Raw genomic sequence first — 21089 nt, 5'->3', positions numbered from 1 at the left:
AGAGTCCACACTTAGCACAAGATCATACATGATCTATTAGTACTATTCAACTGTGAGGACACCCGAGCGACACATCCCGTGGATGAAACTCACAAATACATAAATAAATGCCACAAATGAATAAACACAGTTGCACACAGAACGGATGTTGCACCGATTTTTAAGGGGTTGTTTGAGTTACAGCGTCTCAAAACGAAGGCGGAAGTACGGAGGAGTTACTGCTCTCGTTTCAGGACGACACTTCCGCGTCTGGTCCCCCTGTTCGTTTCCTGACTCGGTGAACCTGACAGCCACTGTCGTCCAGGACCAAACACCGTTGAGGGTTGCAGTCATGTCGGCAGCTGCTCCTGGGACCAGCAAGGCGGCCCACAGCGATGTGGCCCCGAAGAGAAAGAAGGGACCCGGCGCCCTGGCCACGGCCTACTTGGTCATTTACAACGTTGTTATGACAGCGGGGTATGTAGTGTGTTTCTTCCTCGTGCTAATGCTGCTCTGCTGAAGAGTGTGTGTGTGTGTGTGTGTGTGTGTGTGTGTGTGTGTGTGTGTGTGTGTGTGTGTGTGTGTGTGTGTGTGTGTGTGTGTGCGCTGATGAAGAAGAAGACAGGACTGAATAATGGGAGCAAGATTCCCCTGTTGTAATGTTACAGCGTTATTTTTGGATCATTCATTTGCACATGGTGTGGAGTTATTACTGGAAACGCTAAGAGTCCGCTGTGTTGGGGAATAACTTGGAGTTTGAGCCTCGCCGTCCAACGGGTTTACACAGATTAACGTGAGGGGACCAACAGACAACCACCTGGCGTGCACACACTGACGTCTGCCGCCACGTACAAAACAGAAATATTAAGACAGATGGTTTATTGTCTGCACAAAGTGTGGGTCTTCATCATGCATTGTCACATTATTCTTGCAGGGCAACGACTGAATTCGAGTTTTGTTTATTACACAAGTTAAAATCAAAGAAATAACAATGACGGATAATGTACAGAAGGGCCTCTCTCTAAGACATATGACATATGGTTAGGTTATAACCAAATTATTGAACAAAAGTTAAACATGCTCTGTAACTTTAACCAAATAAGAAATATAGTCAGGAGTAAATCAGATCATTAATAGGTTGTTAGTTGTTCTAGGAATCTGCTGTGTTCATTATGGATTCATTGAGCAAAAGCAAACATGTCATATTCACAGATTCCTCAAATATGTGCTGTGTTTTATTCTTTTATTAAAATAATTATTTACTATATTATTTTAAGTAGAAAATATCTTAATTCTTGACGTCAGACAAAACAACATATGTGAGGATGACATCTTGGTCTTCCAGAACTTGTGATTGGAATTTTTCACTTTAATAAAAAACACTTGTTTAACTAAACAATTTTCTTAACGGAAAAGAATCAACAGACTGATCAATGATTAAAATAAATGATAGCTGCAGCTCTAGTTAGGGCCGTCTATGTTACTGACAATAGAAACTAAGACATGAGATGATCAGGTTAGTAAAATGAAAACATTTATATCAAAAATTGAAAAGAAGTTTAAGTTTCTGAAATAAATAACAGAGAGCACACAGGCAAGGATTTGAATGGGTTTCTGAAGGATTCTATTGGTTTTTAGTTATAACTTTATACATAGATTAATTGCATCATCAAAAGTCATCTAGAAATAACCTTTCTGATGGATGTTATTGAACTGCATTTTTAAAGATTACAGTAGATGATATTGGACACTCATTTTATAACCTCCATTTTCCAGCCCAGATACTGAGAAGTCTTTTATAGCAGTGTTTTTTAGACTGTTGCACAATTGAATGGTGGCTCTTGTTTGCTTGCTGCTCCAACCAGTTAGGCCACATTGTGTATTTGTCGATGGCCTTTACACTGCTTGCCTTGTTCTGAGCACACGTTGGGGTGTCGCCGATCTGCGTACTTGCTGTTCTAGTGCAGTGTCTGCGGCTAGACGCTGCCATAGCGAAGCAGGCGTGCTCAGTTTCTGCCCAGTTGGCCCTGATATTGACATGCATCACTGCCCCTGACTGAGATTGAGGCCTAATACATACAAATCACTTTCTTCACTATATGAAACCAAACCAAACCCTGCTCCACGCCTCATGCCTCCACATGCTCTGTCCTGCAGCTGACCTTTGACCTCAGACAGGCTAATTCTGCATGGTGTAATGTATTCCATTGCATCACTGTAATGTTTTTTTGATTGAATGTGTTGAAACCCTTATCAGGCAACAGTTATCCATCCATAATTAGTCTGTTTAATATTTACACCAAAATAAAACTTCCAATCTAGGTAATAAATTCATGTAACTTAAGTTAATGTTTAGAGAAATGATGGCAATATATATCAGCATGAGTATACATAAACGCACAAAAATGCACATGTGTCGGCAGATACGCAAAAATAAGTTGCCTTGCAGACAATAATCACAGCAGCAGATGTTTTAAGGCTGCATTTTCAGACATTCATTTCCGTTCACTCCAGAGTCCTCTATTCAAAACAGAAACCGCACACAAGTCTGACACAGATTTCCATTTCCATGATTAGATTGTCTGGTGACAATACATTGATGTTTTTTTTCCCCCTCTGCTCTCCAGGTGGTTGGTGATAGCTGTGGGTCTGGTCAGAGCTTACCTGGCCAGAGGAAGCTACCATGGGCTGTACTACTCCATAGAGAAGCCCCTGAAGTTCTTTCAGACTGGAGCTATTCTGGAGGTGAGATAAGCACGAAGGCCTGGGTAGTATTGACAAAATCAAATACCATACTATATTTGATTAAATACAGTGTGTATCCACTATATAATGTGGCAATATTTCAGTGCACAACACCTAATTTACATATACAGGATTCAGGTCTGGACATCCAGTGGAACAGATTTTCTTAGGGCTGTTATCTGTACAGTGTTTGGTATGTCAAATATCAGCATGGTAGCCTAACATACCAGGCCACACTGTGTTAAAGGCACTTAAAACCAAAGAAATAGCTTTATTTCTTATTAACTGTTTGTAAGATTTCAAACTAATAAAATTACAGAGATAAATGAAGTTTACTTCTGCTTCAAAACTAGGTAAAAGAGAATTGTGTAGTTCCTTCCTATGCACACACACAGACACACACACACACACACACACACACATTAACACTACACTCACACGTGTATAGTGCAGAGGCTAAGCAGCATGAGGTGTTTCAGTGATACTGTCCAGACACACTGTAGCTCAGTGATAGGACACATAGCTTTGTTTAACAGCAGTATCTTCCATTCATGAAATCATCTGTGCACACACTGAACACTACAGGCACTATGGGATTTAGCTGTCAAGCATGAGAATTCAATTTGAAATAATAAATCAGTTTTTGTATTATAGAGTTGTACACATTAAAAATCCTTTTAGGTATGTCCTATGAATATTATATCATACTGACACATCAATCACAATAATAATAATATTAAACATGTCAAATAAGATCAAAAGAATTATTGTTTGTTCTCCTCTCCTTTCACAGATATTGCACTGTGCTGTAGGTGAGTCTCTCTTCAGCCCCCACCCTCACTGCTCTCTGTTAGCAGTGAAACATCAGAGGGTACCATTTATTAGTGTGGTACTGTGTCTCTCATTACAATTTGACTTGGCAGAGTGTAAATTTAAAACACCTGTAATTACATTTTGTCAGTTAAGTTTTAAGTACTAAGACATTAGCTTGTATGAGATCACTATTCTAAAAATGTCTACACTAAAGTTTTGATTATGTGACACGTACACAACACAAATTAAATATACTTTGACTAGTCATATTTTAAGTGAAGATCTGAACTGAAGTTATAACTAATTCAAATCAAAGTACATACAAATACAAGAAAAAAAAACTGCAGAGCAGAAGGGCTCACTGAATGGTTTGGTTATTATTCAAATGATGTGAATCATATGCTACGGCCTTTACAGTCACCAGACCCTAACCATTTTCACACTCTACGTGTGTAGACCCAATGTAGCATAAACGGTATTTCAAAGGTCTTAGATTATATTCCTGACATAGACTTATAGAATCTATACTAAGAAGCACCAAAGGTGTTCTGAAGGCTCGTGGTGACGAAACACCTTAAAGAGACACTGGAGCTTTTTTAGTTTTTCCTTTAAGTTTCCTTTTGTAAATAATTGATGGTCAGAAGTTCCTTTAAAGGCCCAGCGTGTAACATTTTGGAGCGTCTATTGGCAGAAAGGGAATATAATATTTATAGGCATGTGTTCATTTGTGTATAATGGCTGTTTGTATTTTTTGCTTGTTTCATGGCCACTGTAGTTTCTCCTTTATGAGGGAGTTGCAATCCACAAATACACCACTAGATACCACTAAAGCTGATACACTAAAACTATCAACCTCAGTGATACCATTATAGGTATGTTGTTATTAGTAAACAGAAGTCAGATAGCAGAAGCTTTATATATTAAATGATTTTGGCTGGTCACATTGTCGCTTGCTCGTCACATTGCATTTGTATCTCAGATGTAAATGTGCACAGACAAACAGAAGCTTTTCATATTTGAAGTGTTTGCCAAAGAGAGAACAGAGAAACCGTTGGCTCTCGTGGTGTTAATGTGTGAGGAAAGACCGGTTCTAGCCTGGCCGCCTCGCTGCGGTTCCCAGTCATTCCCTTCATTATCTAGGATTAATGGAAGATTACCTAGGCTCCCTGCAGCTGCTGTCCACTCTGAGCAAACACACACACACACACGTACACACACACACAAACAGCTCTAGGTTCCTCTCTACCGGCCAGTTGAAGACACTGCGTCAATATTTGTTCCAAGCCCTTTTTGTGTATATTTGACAGCTTACAGTCTCTGAGCAAACATTTGCTATCAACATGTCCAGTTACTTAGTATTTTGGACAAACCGTTTTTTTTTTTAAATACTTTCATTTCCAAATTATGTCAAGCACTCTATTCCACATGACAACCATTGCTTTTCTGACCAATTTTCCATTTGATATAACATGTAATGAAGCTGGTTTCCTAAAGCAAAAGAAAAAACATCAAATCAACAACTGAAAGCACAGGAAATTAGACCCAGAAAACAAACCCCGCCCAAGCTGACATTCTCAAATGTCTCGTTTTGTCCACAGCCCAGAGACATTCAGTTCACTGTCATAGAGGACTAAAGAAACCAGAAAATTTGGATAATGATAATTTAATAGTCAACAACTAATTGATGAATCAACTAATCGTTGAAGCTCTTAACTAAACTGGGCTAAAAAGCAGCAAATCATCACACTTGAGACGCTGGAATCAGGGAATGTAGGAAGTTTTGTTTGATAAACCAAGATTAATTTATTATCAAAAGATTAATGTTCTGTCTGTTGTTCGTTTTACCAATCTTCAGCATCTAAATGTCTTGGCATAATTGTTCAAATAGACAAATCTAACTGTTAATTAAATTCTGCCAAGAGAAACGACCAGTCAGTAGGTTAGTTGACAATGTCCTGAATAAAACAGAAAAGATTCCTTTAAAATGAACCATGCCAGTGAGGTAATTCACACACACATACAGTGTATTCTAATTCATGTGTGTTCACAGTGACAAATACTTTGTTTCATATTCCAGGAATTGTACCGTCCTCTGTAGTCCTGACCGGATTCCAGGTTATGTCCCGGGTTTTCCTCACCTGGGCCGTCACACACAGCGTTAGGGAGGTAAGATGAGTTTTCTAGCTTAAACACATAAAATCAGTGTGTAAAATGGTCTGTGTAATGGACTTACGAACGGTATGAATGACACACAAATGTAAACGTAAACGTGGACTCATGTTCAAAAGTGACCAGCTGATGTACTGTTTGCCCTCTTAATAGATCAGAGAGGAGTAATTGTGTAAGTAACGTCAGATGGTCTTGCCGTAGGCTTGCAGGAATGAATTATAATGTAGTGGGTAATGTGTGTAGTTCCTTTGTGTGTCTATTGTATGATGCTGCACTGACATTTTTCTCAAGCTGTTCTCTCTTTCCCTTTTTCAATGTATGTGGAAACTGTATTTAAAGCGTTACTGTGTGACAAGAAGTGTGCTCTTCTTTTTAACATATTTGCATCAGTTTAACCTAATATCTGAGGATAGTGACCATGTGCCTGCGGTGTGATCTGATCTCTGAGCATCTGAAACAAACAGCATGGTTCTGCATTAAAAAGTCTAGATTAGCCCACAGCAGAGTAACTCCCGCAGTATGATGCAAGCCCGTCCGCTCCCTGTCCTCATCCCTTGTGTGTGTTTCTGCAGGTGCAGAGTGAGGACAGCGTGCTGCTGTTTGTCACAGCCTGGACCGTCACAGAGATCATTCGCTACTCTTTCTACACCTTCAGCCTGCTCAATCACCTGCCATTCCTCATCAAATGGGCAAGGTAGGGAAATCCACCCGAGAGCAGTGTCAGAGCAGAAGACACTCGTATCGAAGACTACACACAAACTTTGAAAATGATGTCGCTTGATAAGAGCTGTCAATACTTGTTTTCATACTGGATTAATAACATCAGTTGGACTGAGTATTGGAAAATGTCAAGTTGTAATGTCAAAGTCTGTGAAATTGCAAAAAGTTGTGAAAAAATGCCCATAAAAATTCTCTCGAGCCCACAGTAGCATATTCTCATTAGTAGTTTTGTCTGGCCAACAATCCAAACACCCAGTTATTCAATTTAAAATGCAGCGGGAAATCCTCAGATTTGAGATTGTTTGGCATTTTCACTCGATTAGCAAAGTAGCTGCTGATTATTTCTTATGTCGATCCAGCTAATCGTCTCAGCTCCATTCTGTAATTTATTTGGTAAAATTCTCATGATGTTTTTGAGGAAGGTTGGTTTACTATGTGTTTATACTCTGTAGTTCATAATTTGTTATTTATCAAACAAAAATAGCAAACGCTCACTGGTTCCATTCAAATGTGAGCATTTGCAACATCTCAGTTTTATATCATATGAAACTGACAAACTATAGGTCTTTAATAACTTTTGGCGGTCGGTCAAACAAAACAAGAAATGTCAAGAAAAGTGTGACCGCTTTTTTCACAACATCGTACACGACAATAATGTGGGAAATTCAAGGATAATTATTTGGAATATTATAGTGAATTTTTTGTTACATTTTTGGCTTGTTTCAGGAAAAAAGTCATTGTACATTATACATTATTTTTTCAAATTACATTTAGCAAAAGGTAATTTTTTTTTAATGCTACTATTTACAGTACCTAGTTGAAACCCTAAAACAGATGTGACTCTTTTTGTAGAAAGATTAAGGAGCTTTATGAGACACAGGAAAAGTTATCCCAGGAACACATTGCTCTTTAAAGGCCTTACTCCCAACAATGATTAGTTATAAAAGAAATAATCATATAATCTACAGAAAATCTGTAATAAAGTTCCCACCATAAAAATCTCCCTCTGCCCAATGGGATTCAGCTGCATCTTCAACCAAGGCAACAGTTGTTTAGTGCCTCCCTCCCCGCGGCCTTTGTTGCTAGGTAGCAAATGACACCATCGCTATATTGGTATTCGACTTTCACTTTGAGTTGCACCCTGAGAGGCAGAAAAAAATTGGTTGTGCATCGGTGGAAAATTCAGCGAGAGATCAGAGAGGACAGTCGCTGGGTGCTGACGTTTTATTTTCTCTCTGTAGAAGAAAAGAAGTTCAGTGTATCTCTATGTAATTGCGAGCTTTCTCCTCTTTCTCCTCGAAAGGCCGATCCCTCAACAGTTTTATGATTAAAAATGTAAAAGCATGCAGAGGCAGTGACATTTTCTTGTCAAGCAGCACATGTTAAAGGCTAATATTTATGCAGTATATTTTGTTTTTGGAAGTAATAATTTATGTAAGTTGTGTCAGCTGATAACTCCACTTTTAATTTAATACTGTGAATGCAGCCTTTTCACTATTACTTTAAAGTGTCTCAGCCAACAGTTGGAACTAAATTCATCTTTCTGGTGTTTTACATGTCTTTCCATGGCTCTCTTTTCTTTTAAGGATAATGATTTATTTATATCATTGCCTATTTGAATTACTTGTGTCAGAGCCTGAGCACATTCTCAAACGTTCCTCTTACTCCTCCACTCTTTCTTGAAGAGATGAAAAATGTCTCTGGTATTGCTGCCTCTGGCAACAGCTTTTTATTCTCTTCAGCTCTACGTAATTCTTTTTAAAAATTTGAGCCATGTCCAAACTCTGGACAAAGTGCCTTTTTTTAGACCACTTTCTTCATCGTTTGGTTGTGCCTTTACAGCACCGTGTTCTTCACCTACATTTTCTTAACAGGAAATGGTATGTAGAAGTAAAAAACCAAAGCCACATCATGCATATTTTCTTCAGTTTTTATCACAGCTATATCACCCGTCCTCCCTTCATGTTGCAGAAACAATAAATAATGAAGATGTGTGATTTATTATTTCTCTCTCCTACCTTCTCTTTCACAAACCCCTCTGCTGCAGGTACACCTTCTTCTTTGTGCTGTATCCCATGGGAGTGACTGGGGAACTGCTGACTATCTATGCAGCGCTGCCGTACGTGCAGAAGACAGGCCTGTACTCTGTCACTCTCCCCAACAAGTACAACTTTTCTTTTGACTACTACACCTTCCTCATCCTCATCATGATCTCCTACATTCCCCGTAAGTCGACATGCAGATTTTACTTTTTTCCTCTTTTGAAGTACAAACAGGCATTTAAAATATTATTCTTCCAGTAAGAATTTGCTTTCAATCACAAATATAGAGAAGTCCATTGCATTTACCAAAGAATAGAAAACTGGAGACATGTTCTTGTAACTTCCTTATCACATATTATTAGCCTCCAGCTATATTTAGACAACATTTAGAACACCAAGGGAGTTTTTACCTTGTGTGATTCACATGAATTTGACTGCTGCAGTGATTCTGCAGTCTGTGTATGCTTAAATTTACCCAGAATGTTCAGACTGTGCAGATGTTAGTTACTGTTGTTGCCGGCATACGCACCAACCATATGTGTGAAGAGTGGGTCTGCACTGTGTTTGTGTGACAGCTCAAATTCTGACTAATCTACTGGAACTTTCCGTCATATTCACGCAGCCTCTCTTTTTTCCCCTTGTATTTGTATGTTCATAAACTGGAATCATAAATCCTCAGGATGCGCGTGAATTGGTAGCTGTAGTTGAATTATTTTCAGCTCTAATGGGTGTGCTCTGGCCTCAATGTGCGAAGAAGAAATATGCCTTTGTTTGTGTCCACTTCCATCTTTGCATTGACTTTGTATGCTGTCGTCACCAATAGAGAATTAAATAAGGTAGAGATGAGTTATAATTACAAGACAGTCTGTCACATAATTATTAAGTAATAGTTTTTTATAATTATGAGAAAATTATTTGTATTTATAATTTTTCTTTGGTAAATGCAATAATTGTATAATTTGTATAGAGGTTTTTTTGTACATCTATCATACAGCTCTGCCATACATTCTGCCTTTACAAATCTCATAATTGACATAACATTCAATTAGATCGTTATTATTGAGATCTGAGTTAAAGGTGGTGTTGTGCTGGAATATATTACCATAAAACTTTATTTAATAGCCCAGGCTTTTATTTGCTTCAATCACTGAACTCAACCTGCCTTTATTTGGGACAGGCCTTTAATTCCTTTTGCACGAAACTCTTGCTCAGCAAAGATGGGAAATACTATTAAATGGTTTATTTAAACCAAAATATTACTTGTATGAAGATTAGGCTACTGAATAACATATTGATTACGAATCATTCGATACTTTGGTACTGGATAAATTGTGGAGAATCTAACTGATTTGAATTATGTGTGGCATATTCGTGTAGGCGATATAAGCAGCTTAGAACTCACTCAAGAGGGTGATGTGGTGGGCTTTAAGAGGTTTTATACATCCAAAGAATTTCAATAAAATCCACATCTGACGCCTTATTGAGACCTTGTCAAAAACGTGTAGCCACACCACACTAGTGAAGGTCACCTGGGTCTAATTGGGACCCTGCTTTTAATCTAAGTTTTACAGTATATTGAGAGGTGTTTCAAATTTTTGGTTCTCCCTATTTACGTACATAATGCAGTCCAGTACAACACAGTCAGTAACTATGACTTCAATGCTGAAACATACTGTATAATTAAATGAACCCCTCTGTAAAAGTGTCATAAAAACTTTGTAAGCATCATGAAAGTCGACTTTATGGCAGAACATTTGAAGAAGGGAGGGTGTCTCCCTTGTTGATGCTGTTGTTGTTCCAATGTGATGTAAAACTGCCTCAGTGTATTGGTAACATACTGATCTCCCTCTGCCTCCCCTCAGTCTTCCCCCAGCTTTACTTCCACATGATACGGCAGAGGAAGAAGGTGCTGGGCCACGTAGAGGACTACAGCAAAGTGGAGTGAGCCCGACAGCATTCAAACCGATGTGATCGAGGGAAAATAAACCAAAACAACCAACAGAAGTCTGCTTACAGAAATGCAAACCCCAGCCACTTTTCACACTGCCAGAGCTGACCTGGCAGAAGATCCAATTATCAAGCAACTTTATTTTTTTCCCCAGCTGTTGTCCGGGTGGGTTGTGTAGGTGCTCAAAAAATCATGAATGAACTGGTGTTATTTTTTTGTTGTTGTTTTTATTTATGAACAAACCGCAGTTCCCTTTGTTTAGTCAGAGAGCTTTCAGCTGTAAAGAAACTGTATTATGACGTGGATACAGTTGAGCTGCTGTCTGAGCAGTAAGCAGAACTCGGTCACAGCAAAGCATTGAACTGAATGAGGCACTGATAGAATCAATAACCTCCTTTTAAATGTCACCATAGAAATTCCCTTATAGATTTTTCACCTCCCCGCACCTCTCTTTTTAAGAAGCAGTTTTGCTTCACTACAATGTAGAAAGAATAATGTGAAGACTTAGTACTGAAACTAGGTTCTCTGTAGGTTTCGCATCTACAGTGTGTTTGTTGGTGCAAACTGTGGTCCAGATTTGTATTTTTTGTTTGTTTTCTTTCATTCGTTTCAGACAAAAGTTTGATTACATTCCTAATTTAGTTCAATAAACCTTTTTTCATTCTGTGCTTGCATGGTTTTCTATCTGTTTTTCTCTTGTGCTAGCTGCTGTGTGTTTGGTGTTTGCTTGGATGTAGTGTGGACTTCTGTCTTAGTCGCATCCTTTGTGGTCTGCCATTGATTATGTTGAGTCTTTAAAAGCTTAAGTTTCCCAAGTTTTTCCAGTGATTGTGTGTTGTCTTTAGATTTCCTCCTTGTTTGATGTTTAGGTGGTTTATACATTAATAACCTAAAGTAGCCAGTATGTTTTTCCATCACACATTCATCCAAAGGAGCAAACGTCCCTCTTCTCTTCATGTGATTGCATTTTCTTTCTTTTATCTATCGAAGGTAACTAATTTAGCATTTTTAGCTCCAATAAAGTGATACTCTCATTAGCTGTTATTCTTCATACCCCATCTCTAATTAATTAAAGAGGGCGGTGTGTCTTATAAATGGGATGTTCAAATAACTTATTATAAAAGAATGATTAAGATGTCGTGACTTAGGCAAAAAAAGAACAGATAGCACAACATACAGTAGCAACAGTGTTTTCTGATATGTAACACAAACAAAACAGCATTGTAGCCCAAATATATGTTGGATTTTTAACTTTATGGACTTTAATTTTTAAAGTACAGAGTGATGTCATTATGGTACATAAAACTGGTGGTCATTAATTTATATATATATATAGAGCTATGTTAGCTGAAATACTGCTCCTAAGTGACATGCCCCTGACAGTGTGGAAATAGTGCTTTAGAAGGAAGGGAACAGACTTAATACTGAATTCAGTTAGTGAGTTTGTAGTCTTTCAAAGAGGTAACTCTGATAATGTACAGTAGAGAGAGAGAGAACTGTGATACTGTCCCACCTTTTCTTTACCTAATGAAATAAGACAGGTTTAGTTTGTAATGACCATTTGATGCACTTTCTGTAATGTTAGTAGCTCATTGTTTCGGACAGTGTTACATTTGTGGTATTTTGGAGTTGTAATCCTGAAAGCTTGATATTTTGTTGGGCTCAGTTGCAGCTGCTCTGTCAAAGAGTAACTTAAGGCTGAAAAACATTATTTTATTGACCTCTTTTAACTCTCCTTCTGAGTACATTTCTACAGCACTGCGGCAAAGTGAGAACTTCAACCACTTGGGTCTGGGAAAGGTTTTTTCAGCTTAAGTTGCTCTTTAAATTGTCTGTTCACCCAAATTAGGAAAGGAACATATGTTCAGATACCTCTGGTAGTATGCAGCCATGTAGATCCTTTCTGGTTTATTTGACAAGATTTTGAGATTCTCAGAGATGAGATCGGGATTGCTACTAGAAAAAGATGTTGCTCTCAATATATATATATAGCCTATATATATGTAATTTTATATAAATATTGAGCACCACAAACAAAATTCCTTTCACAATCATTGTATTTAGGTGGAAACAAATGTTAGAAGCAGCTGTCTCTAGAGGTTGGTAAGAAGCTTTTTGTAAATTGGGTGAACTGACCCTTTAATGTTTCCAAGCCTAGTTGCCATTGTTATGTGTTCTTTAAATTGTGCTTTCAGAAGCTAGCACCTGTGTCAACATTTCTTATCATCACTCCACCTCCAAAACATAAATGCTATGTTGCTAAAGTCATGCTCGCTGTCATGATCATAAACCTGTCTTACACTCCTTAACTCCGTAGCAAAGTGAGCAGCTAGTGGCTGTAAAGTCAAATCCAGCCTTTGTGCTCTTCCATCTTCCCCATGGATGGTTGAGCATGATTTTGGGATACTTAATGGACATGTCTTGCAGGAGCAGAGGTGCAGCTCATTGTAAAACTGCATGAAAGAGGAAATCTGGATGCCTGGAATGATGATCTGTGTTACAACCTAACTTAAAAAAAGAAAAAATACAAAAGCATGGCATATGTTACTCCAGAACTGGTTTACTGAATAAAGTTTTGATACAAATGTTTTGCATGGGGCCAGCCGACTTTGTACAGGTATGAATAATGAGTATATATTTACAATAAACCTAATATAATATGGGAAGCATATTCACTATGTTTTATTATATACACTTGATGCACTATACAGTCATTGGAAGATGGATGGTCCATGTGACTTAAAGTGCATTTCAGGTAATTCAGGCGAAATAAGTGGATGGCAGCTATATGTGCATTAAATGTGTGTGTGGTGACTCATTCACTCACTCACCATGTAGGTGGGAACATTGTTTATTGTACAATTTAGTAGCACTGGAAGGCTTCACCAGCTAAATAAAAGCTCCTAAGTATCTTAAAACCTATTAGGCACACTGCCTTGCACTCAGACTCTAATGAAAATGGATTTGATGCATGTGGCAGGTCAGGATGTGCACTTCTCAGAATGATTGTGCCTTTTATCTGTCTGCTGCTGCTCAGATCATATCACTGGCTTTTGATGTAAAGCATCTGTAGGCCCAGAGTGCAAATACTTGGTAGGCTCAGGTGCATACAGGATCAGCTGAAGAGCCAATCAGCTGACAACACACAACAACAACTCATTGTCATTGTCAGTCTGATCAAATGGTGAAGAAAGTATAACACACAATTACATATATATGTATTAATATAATATATAGATAAACAAAACAAAATTATTAGAGTATTCTTGTTCATTTTATGTATTTCTAAGGGTCAACATACATTAATAAACATCAGAGGCTGAGATATCCTGATATTTAGTCAACCTGTGCAGTATGGGTCAAGCTACAACAATTCAGAATCCTCTGATTCCTATAATGCAACTCGATTCTGTCTTTTGATACGACCCTCCATGCCTGGCAAATCTCCACATCTTTCAAACTCTGCAACCTCAGAGACTCTTTCAAGTTCAGCAATTTAATTGACCAGTCTTGAGCAAATGGAGGGACACTTAGTCTTTTTTTTTTCTTTTACAGAATATCAACTTTTTTGCAGCAGCAAAGGCTTCAGCCAGTCACTTACTGTATTATACTGTTGATCACAAGGGATCTGCATAATGCTGGACATGACTTCAGGGTTTTGTCTCAACACTAATTCTCTAGAAAACCAAAAACCCTGGAGTTTCGGTGTCAACATCAAAACAATGCTGCATTCAGTTGAATACTGTGTGAAAAATAAAAATTTTTCAACAAAACTCTTTGTTTCATGTAACTAAAGAAGCTTAAGTTCTCAAATGTTAAAAATTGAGAACTTTGCATAAAATTTAAATCAGAATCTGTTTGATAAAAGATGGCATGGCTGGTAATGCTTGGTCACCCCAGCTGCTACCCCAGTTTGGTGTAAAATACTGTCAAATCTGACACATTTATTTTGATATATTTAATAAATAACATGTTACAAAATGGATAATAACGCATATAACTTAATGATCTGTTATGGACACATTTTAGACTACATGATGGGCTTTAGTTCAGTTCAATAAGACATGTATTTGGAATTTTTATTTGAAGATTTGGAAATAAAACAATTTATTTATTTATTTATATGTGCCACTTTTAGGAAATATTGATATATGTGATTGTTTGCCATTAAATCAGCATATATTTCTGCCACCACTTAAAGTCTCCATGCCACCCCAATAATTTTTCCAGATCCGTCCCTGGTGCTGTGGGCACGTTTCCATCCATTGTCAAAGAACGGTACTCTCAATGTTTTGATCTGAACACTGGCTGAACAAACAAATTCAAACTAAATATCTAAGATATGTGCGTGGCTGAGCGTGAGTTTCACTTATTACATATATACAGCATACACAATAGCAGATTGTAAATGTGACTGTGTGTGTGTGTGTGTGTGTGTGTGTGTGTGTGTGTGTGTGTGTGTGTGTGTGTGTGATTGCACAAAATACCCAGAGTGACTATAAAGGTCGTTTTCCACCAGGATGAATCACAGCACTGCAGAGGTCGTCATTTTCTCCTTTTTTATGAAAGAGAGAATGAAACTACACTGATGTGGGCTGAATCTTCCCCATGTGTCTCACCACACGTGTTTATAGGCTGCCGTGGATGAGGGGATTATTCAGCTCTTGGCATCACGATACAGTCTTCTAGCATTCATCTCTTACATCTTGTTCTGCTTCATAACTTAATTCATCACACAAATTAAACATGTTGTGAATATCTGCAATGCCTGACGTTGTTTCAGACGTCACTAAATGGTTCATGTGGTTGTTATGGCACTGCCAACATGTATTTGTCGTCATGAACAATACATCTGAACACTGAATTGTTTATTTTTCTGTCACAGTGCCTTAGATGTGATATTTGTCAGCAGACTGCAACCAGAACTTGTCCTTGACTGGATGCTGCAGTCAGAGCAACTGACTGAATCGGTGTAGGATCAGACTGAATTTTATTTGATTATTTCTGTTTGGATCCCTGAACAACATGTAGGCAGTGATTCAAGGATCTGCTGCATGTATCCTGCAGGATACATGCATTGCTGGGTAATGGTGAGATGAGCATTGTTGCCATGGTGTTTGTGGAGATACTTGCTTTGTGTCTGTTATTTATGAATCCTATATTAATTACTAACTTTCTTCTCTGCCTTTTTGGACTTCTTTTCGTATGAAATATAAAAATAAAAGAGGATTACATCAATAATTCAATTTCTTTCTGCTGTTACAGCCTCTGAATTTTTTTTTTTTCGCAATTATTATTATTTTATACACTGTGGTACATATTGATTTTGAGGCAGAGTTTCCAGAGATCCATTCTGTGGCCTGTCCTGAGGTCGTGTGTCTCACTTGGCGACATCTGAAGTTGTTTCAAAGTCCTCCTGGATCCACACTCTTCGCATATATTTTATAATCTTCATGTATTAGAAATTGTAATCATCAATCTGTATATAATGTGATTTTGTTGGTTTGTTCCGTACACTCGACATTGCATGTCTGTCTGTCCTGTATTTTTCCCCATTAAAAGACAAGTTTTTCCTGAACCGAATGGAGGGTTGCAGATGTGGCAGCAGGATGAGGTGAAATACTGTCCAGCAGCACCCACACAAAATCTTCTCTAGTGGCAAACAGAAAAATCTGAGGTGGACTTTTTTTTAATAGCATTCATTGCTGCAGAAGTTTCCTTCGTGGCTACAAATGTGCTAACAAGAGGTTTGCCTAAGAATGTGGGTCTATTTAAAGAAGCGACAGTAGCTTTGTTAGAGGTAACTTCTAAATCTATTATATTCACAGAAGGCACAGGAGGCTGGCTAGTGCGCTCACATCTCTCTTAGAAATTAAAGGTGTCCTTCATATAATGGATATTGAATGAACTGGATAGAGCACTTTATGACCCCTGAAAAGATTAAAAGATTCCAGTATTTATTCCTGTTCTTTCGTCCAATTTCCTATAATGGAAGCTGGTTTGCTTTAAATGCCTTTTTATTCCTCCTGTCTTTACTTGTTCCTCCACTGAATGTTGGTTCTGTGTTGGTTTGTGTAGAGATCATTTGGGTTAACAAAGGTTAAAAACGGATATTGAGGATGGCTGCTGTCTTTTTTCCTAAATCCAGCAGCAGGCTTTCCTCGGGCCTACTGTTCCCGAGATCACATGAATTCCCATAGAAATGCTTACAGCAGCCACAAGGCATCGGCTACTTATTCCTGTGCTGTGATGTTAACCCTGAAGAAGGCTTCTGCACCACGTCTGTGTTCCCTCTGATTCCATAGTGCTCATTGACCTCTGTGCAGGGCTGAATCATTGACAGTCAGATGCTGACACAAGATGACACAGACGTTGGAGTTTGAATTGTGTTTCGGAGCACAAATTACTTCTGGTCTGTGCTGGCTTTAAAGTTGTTCCTATATATTAACAGTTTGAAGTTTTAGTGATAGCCTCCGAGCCTCAGAGGCTTATTGTTTGAACATTCCTTTTTAAAATATTAATATGAAAGTGCTACAACATGTCTCATGCTGGCCTTTACCATCTGCAGCGTCTATCATCAGCATTATACAGTACTGCTTTGGTTGAATGGCCATTTACTAATTGATGAAAATAAGTATTCTGTTGCATGTGCTCATCTTCTGTATCTTCAGTCTATTGGTTATACTTTGACTGGACTCTACTGTATTAAACCATGCTTGAGAAGGGTAAAAAAAATTCTACATTTCAAATATGCATTGTTGACTATGAGCATTATGGGAACAACCCTTCACAAGGCTTTGGGTTTTTGCTCTCCACTTTTTTTTGCGGTATGTGATGCTTTTTTTTGCTAGATGCTCTTTTAGTTCAGTCACTTGCATGGGTGACAGTGATCAATATTTCCATTTTGTGTTACATGACAAAAAAAACAAAGGACAAGCTGCTATTAACATTAGCTCAGCTTGTTTCTCTGATAACTTCCAGATCCAGACGTCTGATGACTAAAATCCTTAAAAATGTATCGTAAAATGTGGCCTCAAAACTGGATAAAAAGTCAATTTATGACAGCTTCTGGCAGACAGCCACAATGCTGACGCATGCACAGAGGGATATGATGCCATTGACAGGAGACTGGTAAAATCTGAATAAAATTACATATTTCTCTGGGTTCGAACATTGTTTGAAACATTTGGAATAATGTTAGAGCACAACTCAAAAAAACAACAACATAGGTCTGTTGTTTACAGTTTAAAGTGGAAATGTTACATATTATAGATTTATATAACTATACTTTACATAGCCAGTAGTACATTGAGTGAAAACTGAAATAGATCGGACTGTAATGAGATTAGATTTGTGTGACTCTCTGTGTGAGTGTGTTTTGCGTGTTTGATTCTTGCTCATGATAAACTGCTGCTGAACAAGTTCATCTAACATTCAGATGATGGCAGTAGCGTTCTGTGTCAACTCAACAGGGAACATCATCTTCAGATGCCCAGATTACATCTGATTCAGAAGTTTTCACAGGTGAAAGCAGTTTACCTGGGAACAAACACACAAGCCATCATGTGTGTGATTTGAATTATTGTGACACATCAGATGAAAGAAGGGAATGCACACATATTTCAGAAGTGTAAACTGATTTAGATTTTCACTGAGCACAAATTTAAGTCTTCCTAATCAAAAGTATCTTCTAAGAGGGGTGTAAATGTACATTTGCTTGCATGGAAAGTGCATCTGGTCTGTTGCATAGATGTTACAGATCGGTATGAAGTAACAATTAATTTCAGATGGTGATCTAAGATTCATGGCAGCTTTCAGACACTGCAAGAAATGTGAGGAAGGTTAGGTTAAAGATTCCCTCCTGACATTTATTAAGACATATATACAAATAGTCTGCTTGGAACAATAATGTGTGATGTGTTTTTTCCACAAAAAAAGTTTTATGAATATTCTAATTTTGTTTATTTCTAAGTTTCTACATCACACTTTGTATAAGTTGCATACTGGTCCAAAAAACGCTGCACATACATCATTCTGCACAGTGAAGCTCAAACATTCAACTGTAGGAACAAGAAGAAAAACATGTTTTTGAGTGGAGGGGGACTGCAAGGTTTTATTTAATTCAGTATTTCCATATTGTGTAATTGAATTGTAATACATTCAGAGACTTTCTCAGCTGTACCAGTTTAACACTGGCAGTGGAGGAAAAAGTGTCTAGATTATTTTCTCAAGTAAAATTAGCATTGCCAGTATAAAAATACTGTATACCAGTAACACCCTGCATTTACATTTTTACTTAATTTTAATATTTTTCAGCAAAATATACTTAAAGTAATGTATCATTATGAAGAATGGCCTCTTTGAGATTTTATGTTGGACTAGGCAGCAATTGAATATAATTGGTCAAGCTAATGTGAGCTACTTTCTGTTTGGTTGTTTCATCTATGACAATACATCATTGTTTATAAGCTGATCATATGCTTTGTATGTAAAAAAAGGGAAAAAATACATATATAAAAAATACTTATATAGCCAAAAGTATGTGGGCAACCCTCCTCATACATTTGTGTACTTTTGGTCTTGGGACTATTTCGTCATTAATTCATTGGATGTCCACATTACTATTTAAATGTGGCCCATATCAGATTCCAGTGTAAACAGGTCATGGTCTTGAAAATGACCCGCATGACAAATGTCAAGTGACGTAATAGTCACATGCATTCTGATATGACAGTTCTTATTGAGGTCACATTGTGACCTGTATCTGATTTGGACCACATATGAAAGTGGCCCAAAAAAGATCTGATTTTATGTGATTTCTGCTGTTCACACAGTCATCACTTAGACAATGGTGTCCTTCCAACAGTTACAACATGAAAAGCCAGGTCCATAAAGACATGGTTTTCCAAGTTTGGTGTGGAAGAACTTGACCGATCTGAACAGAGTTTTGACCTAAGTGCCATCCAACAGCTTTGGGATGAACTGGAACACCGGCTTTGAGGCAGAAATCAGTAGAGTTGAGAATGTGGAAGTTTGTGTTTGGTGTCCACCTACATTTAGTCATGTTGTGTAAGTGTCAATTCACATGAAAGCTGTTAAACACATATGAAGAGTACAGTAATATTCTCTGAAACGTAGTGACAACCAAAGCATACCAAAGTAAAGTACAACTGTACTCAAGTACAGTACTAAATGTACTATGTGCTGTTCTGGGAAGAGGAGAAACAGAGGAGAGTGGTCAGAGTCCCTGAATGAATCAGATTTTTCACATTAATCTATTTTTTTGTGAGTTTAATATGGTTAGATCTCTATTCTTGTGTAGTATTCAACAATAAATTGTGTTAGGGGTGTCTGAGAGAGCAAAGAGAAAGAGCAAACGAGCAAGCAAACAAGCAGTCATAAGACAAGCGGAGAAAATAAGTTGCACAACTTGGATCAAGATAAATTTATATCTGATTTATATCTGAGTTCCCCTCCTTATTTGACGAGGACAGTGCTGAATGGGAGCTCCTGTTCTCTCGCTTAACACAGTTTCACCCTTGATGAATTCCAAAAAGGGCAAAGGGAATTCAGCTGGAGGTGAGCTGGTCCCAGCAAACACACGAGGCTCCTCGTCACATGCCTCCAATTTACATTCATTAGCACACAATGTGGACTTAAATGAGACAAATGCTCTTTTCCTGTATGGTCAGTACATGGCCACTGACTCCCACCCAGGACCATGTTAAAGGTGGGGGAACTGTAACATTGGACTGAATCACACAACTATAACAGTCAGCAGTTACCACATGTTTGCTTCTACCTCCTTGTGACGTTAGCTGTTACTGACAGACACACAAGTCCTGTCACACTGGTGCAGATGTAAAGGGCTGAAAGTAACAATAATAGCCATTATTTTTTTTAAAGATATTTTTGGGCCTTTTTGTGCCTTTATTTGATAGGACAGTTGCAGATAGACAGGGGGGTAAAGCAAGCAAGGGGCAGCAGGTTGGAATCAAACCAGGGCCACTCCAATAAGGACTACATGACGGGACACACTCTACCAGGTGAGCCCCAGTAATACCCACTGTTGATACGTTTTTTAATTTATGTTTATTAATATCAAAAGAAGGGTGGAAAATTCACATCACAAGTTGTCAGAGCCCGAGATGACAAACCCAACCAACGGTCCAAAACCAAAGTTTACTTTGCATGTTCTGAAACAGAAAAATACCAAAGCTTCATATTTAAGAAGCCATAAACCTGCTCATGTTTTTGAGAAATGACTTCACAATTAAACCCATGAACAAACATGTCTGTCCAAAAAGAGACGAAAACCAGGTGAGTTTGAAAAGGTCTTGCAAAAAAAATAATCTCTCGATAGTTTAGGTGCAAATACATCATCCCATCATTTTAAGCTGACATCTGAGGATATCAAAGTTGCTACAAGGTGTGTGTGTGTGTGTGTGTGTGTGTGTGTGTGTGTGTGTGTGTGTGTGTGTGTAGGTGTGTGTGTATGTGTGTGTAGGTGTGTGTAGGTGTGTGTGTAGGTGTGTGTGTAGGTGTGCGTGAGGGCTATCCAGCTGTGAGAACAGATCCGCCCATTCATCGAAAGCGCCCGGGGGTCGCACAGCCTATAGCTTGAGATGGACCAGCCTGTCGTCCAATGAAAGCGCGTCAGAGCGTGACTCACC

At 38.2% G+C, this 21089-nt stretch overlaps 1 protein-coding gene across 1 annotated transcript; it reads left to right on the top strand.

The window, feature by feature from the left end:
• Positions 1 to 262: 262 nt before the first annotated feature.
• Positions 263 to 11084, top strand: hacd2 (3-hydroxyacyl-CoA dehydratase 2). Its single transcript, XM_051404184.1, has 7 exons — positions 263 to 456; positions 2607 to 2724; positions 3518 to 3536; positions 5615 to 5703; positions 6279 to 6400; positions 8474 to 8652; positions 10331 to 11084. The coding sequence occupies exons 1-7, from the start codon at positions 332 to 334 to the stop codon at positions 10411 to 10413; spliced, it is 735 nt and encodes a 244-aa protein (XP_051260144.1). The 5' UTR covers positions 263 to 331; the 3' UTR covers positions 10414 to 11084.
• The last annotated feature ends 10005 nt before the right edge of the window (positions 11085 to 21089 follow it).

Source organism: Dicentrarchus labrax, unplaced genomic scaffold (assembly GCF_905237075.1).
Source record: "Dicentrarchus labrax unplaced genomic scaffold, dlabrax2021, whole genome shotgun sequence".
Classification (NCBI taxonomy): Eukaryota; Metazoa; Chordata; class Actinopteri; family Moronidae; genus Dicentrarchus; species Dicentrarchus labrax.
This window is presented reverse-complemented; position numbering and strand designations above follow the sequence as displayed.

Excerpts from the sequence above, each read along its gene's own strand:
- hacd2 (XM_051404184.1), top strand. The coding sequence starts at position 332 with ATGTCGGCAGCTGCTCCTGGGACCAGCAAGGCGGCCCACAGCGATGTG. Across the intron at positions 6,401-8,473 it reads TTCCTCATCAAATGGGCAAG|GTACACCTTCTTCTTTGTGC; the intron begins GTAGGGAAATCC and ends CCTCTGCTGCAG. Across the intron at positions 8,653-10,330 it reads CATGATCTCCTACATTCCCC|TCTTCCCCCAGCTTTACTTC; the intron begins GTAAGTCGACAT and ends GCCTCCCCTCAG.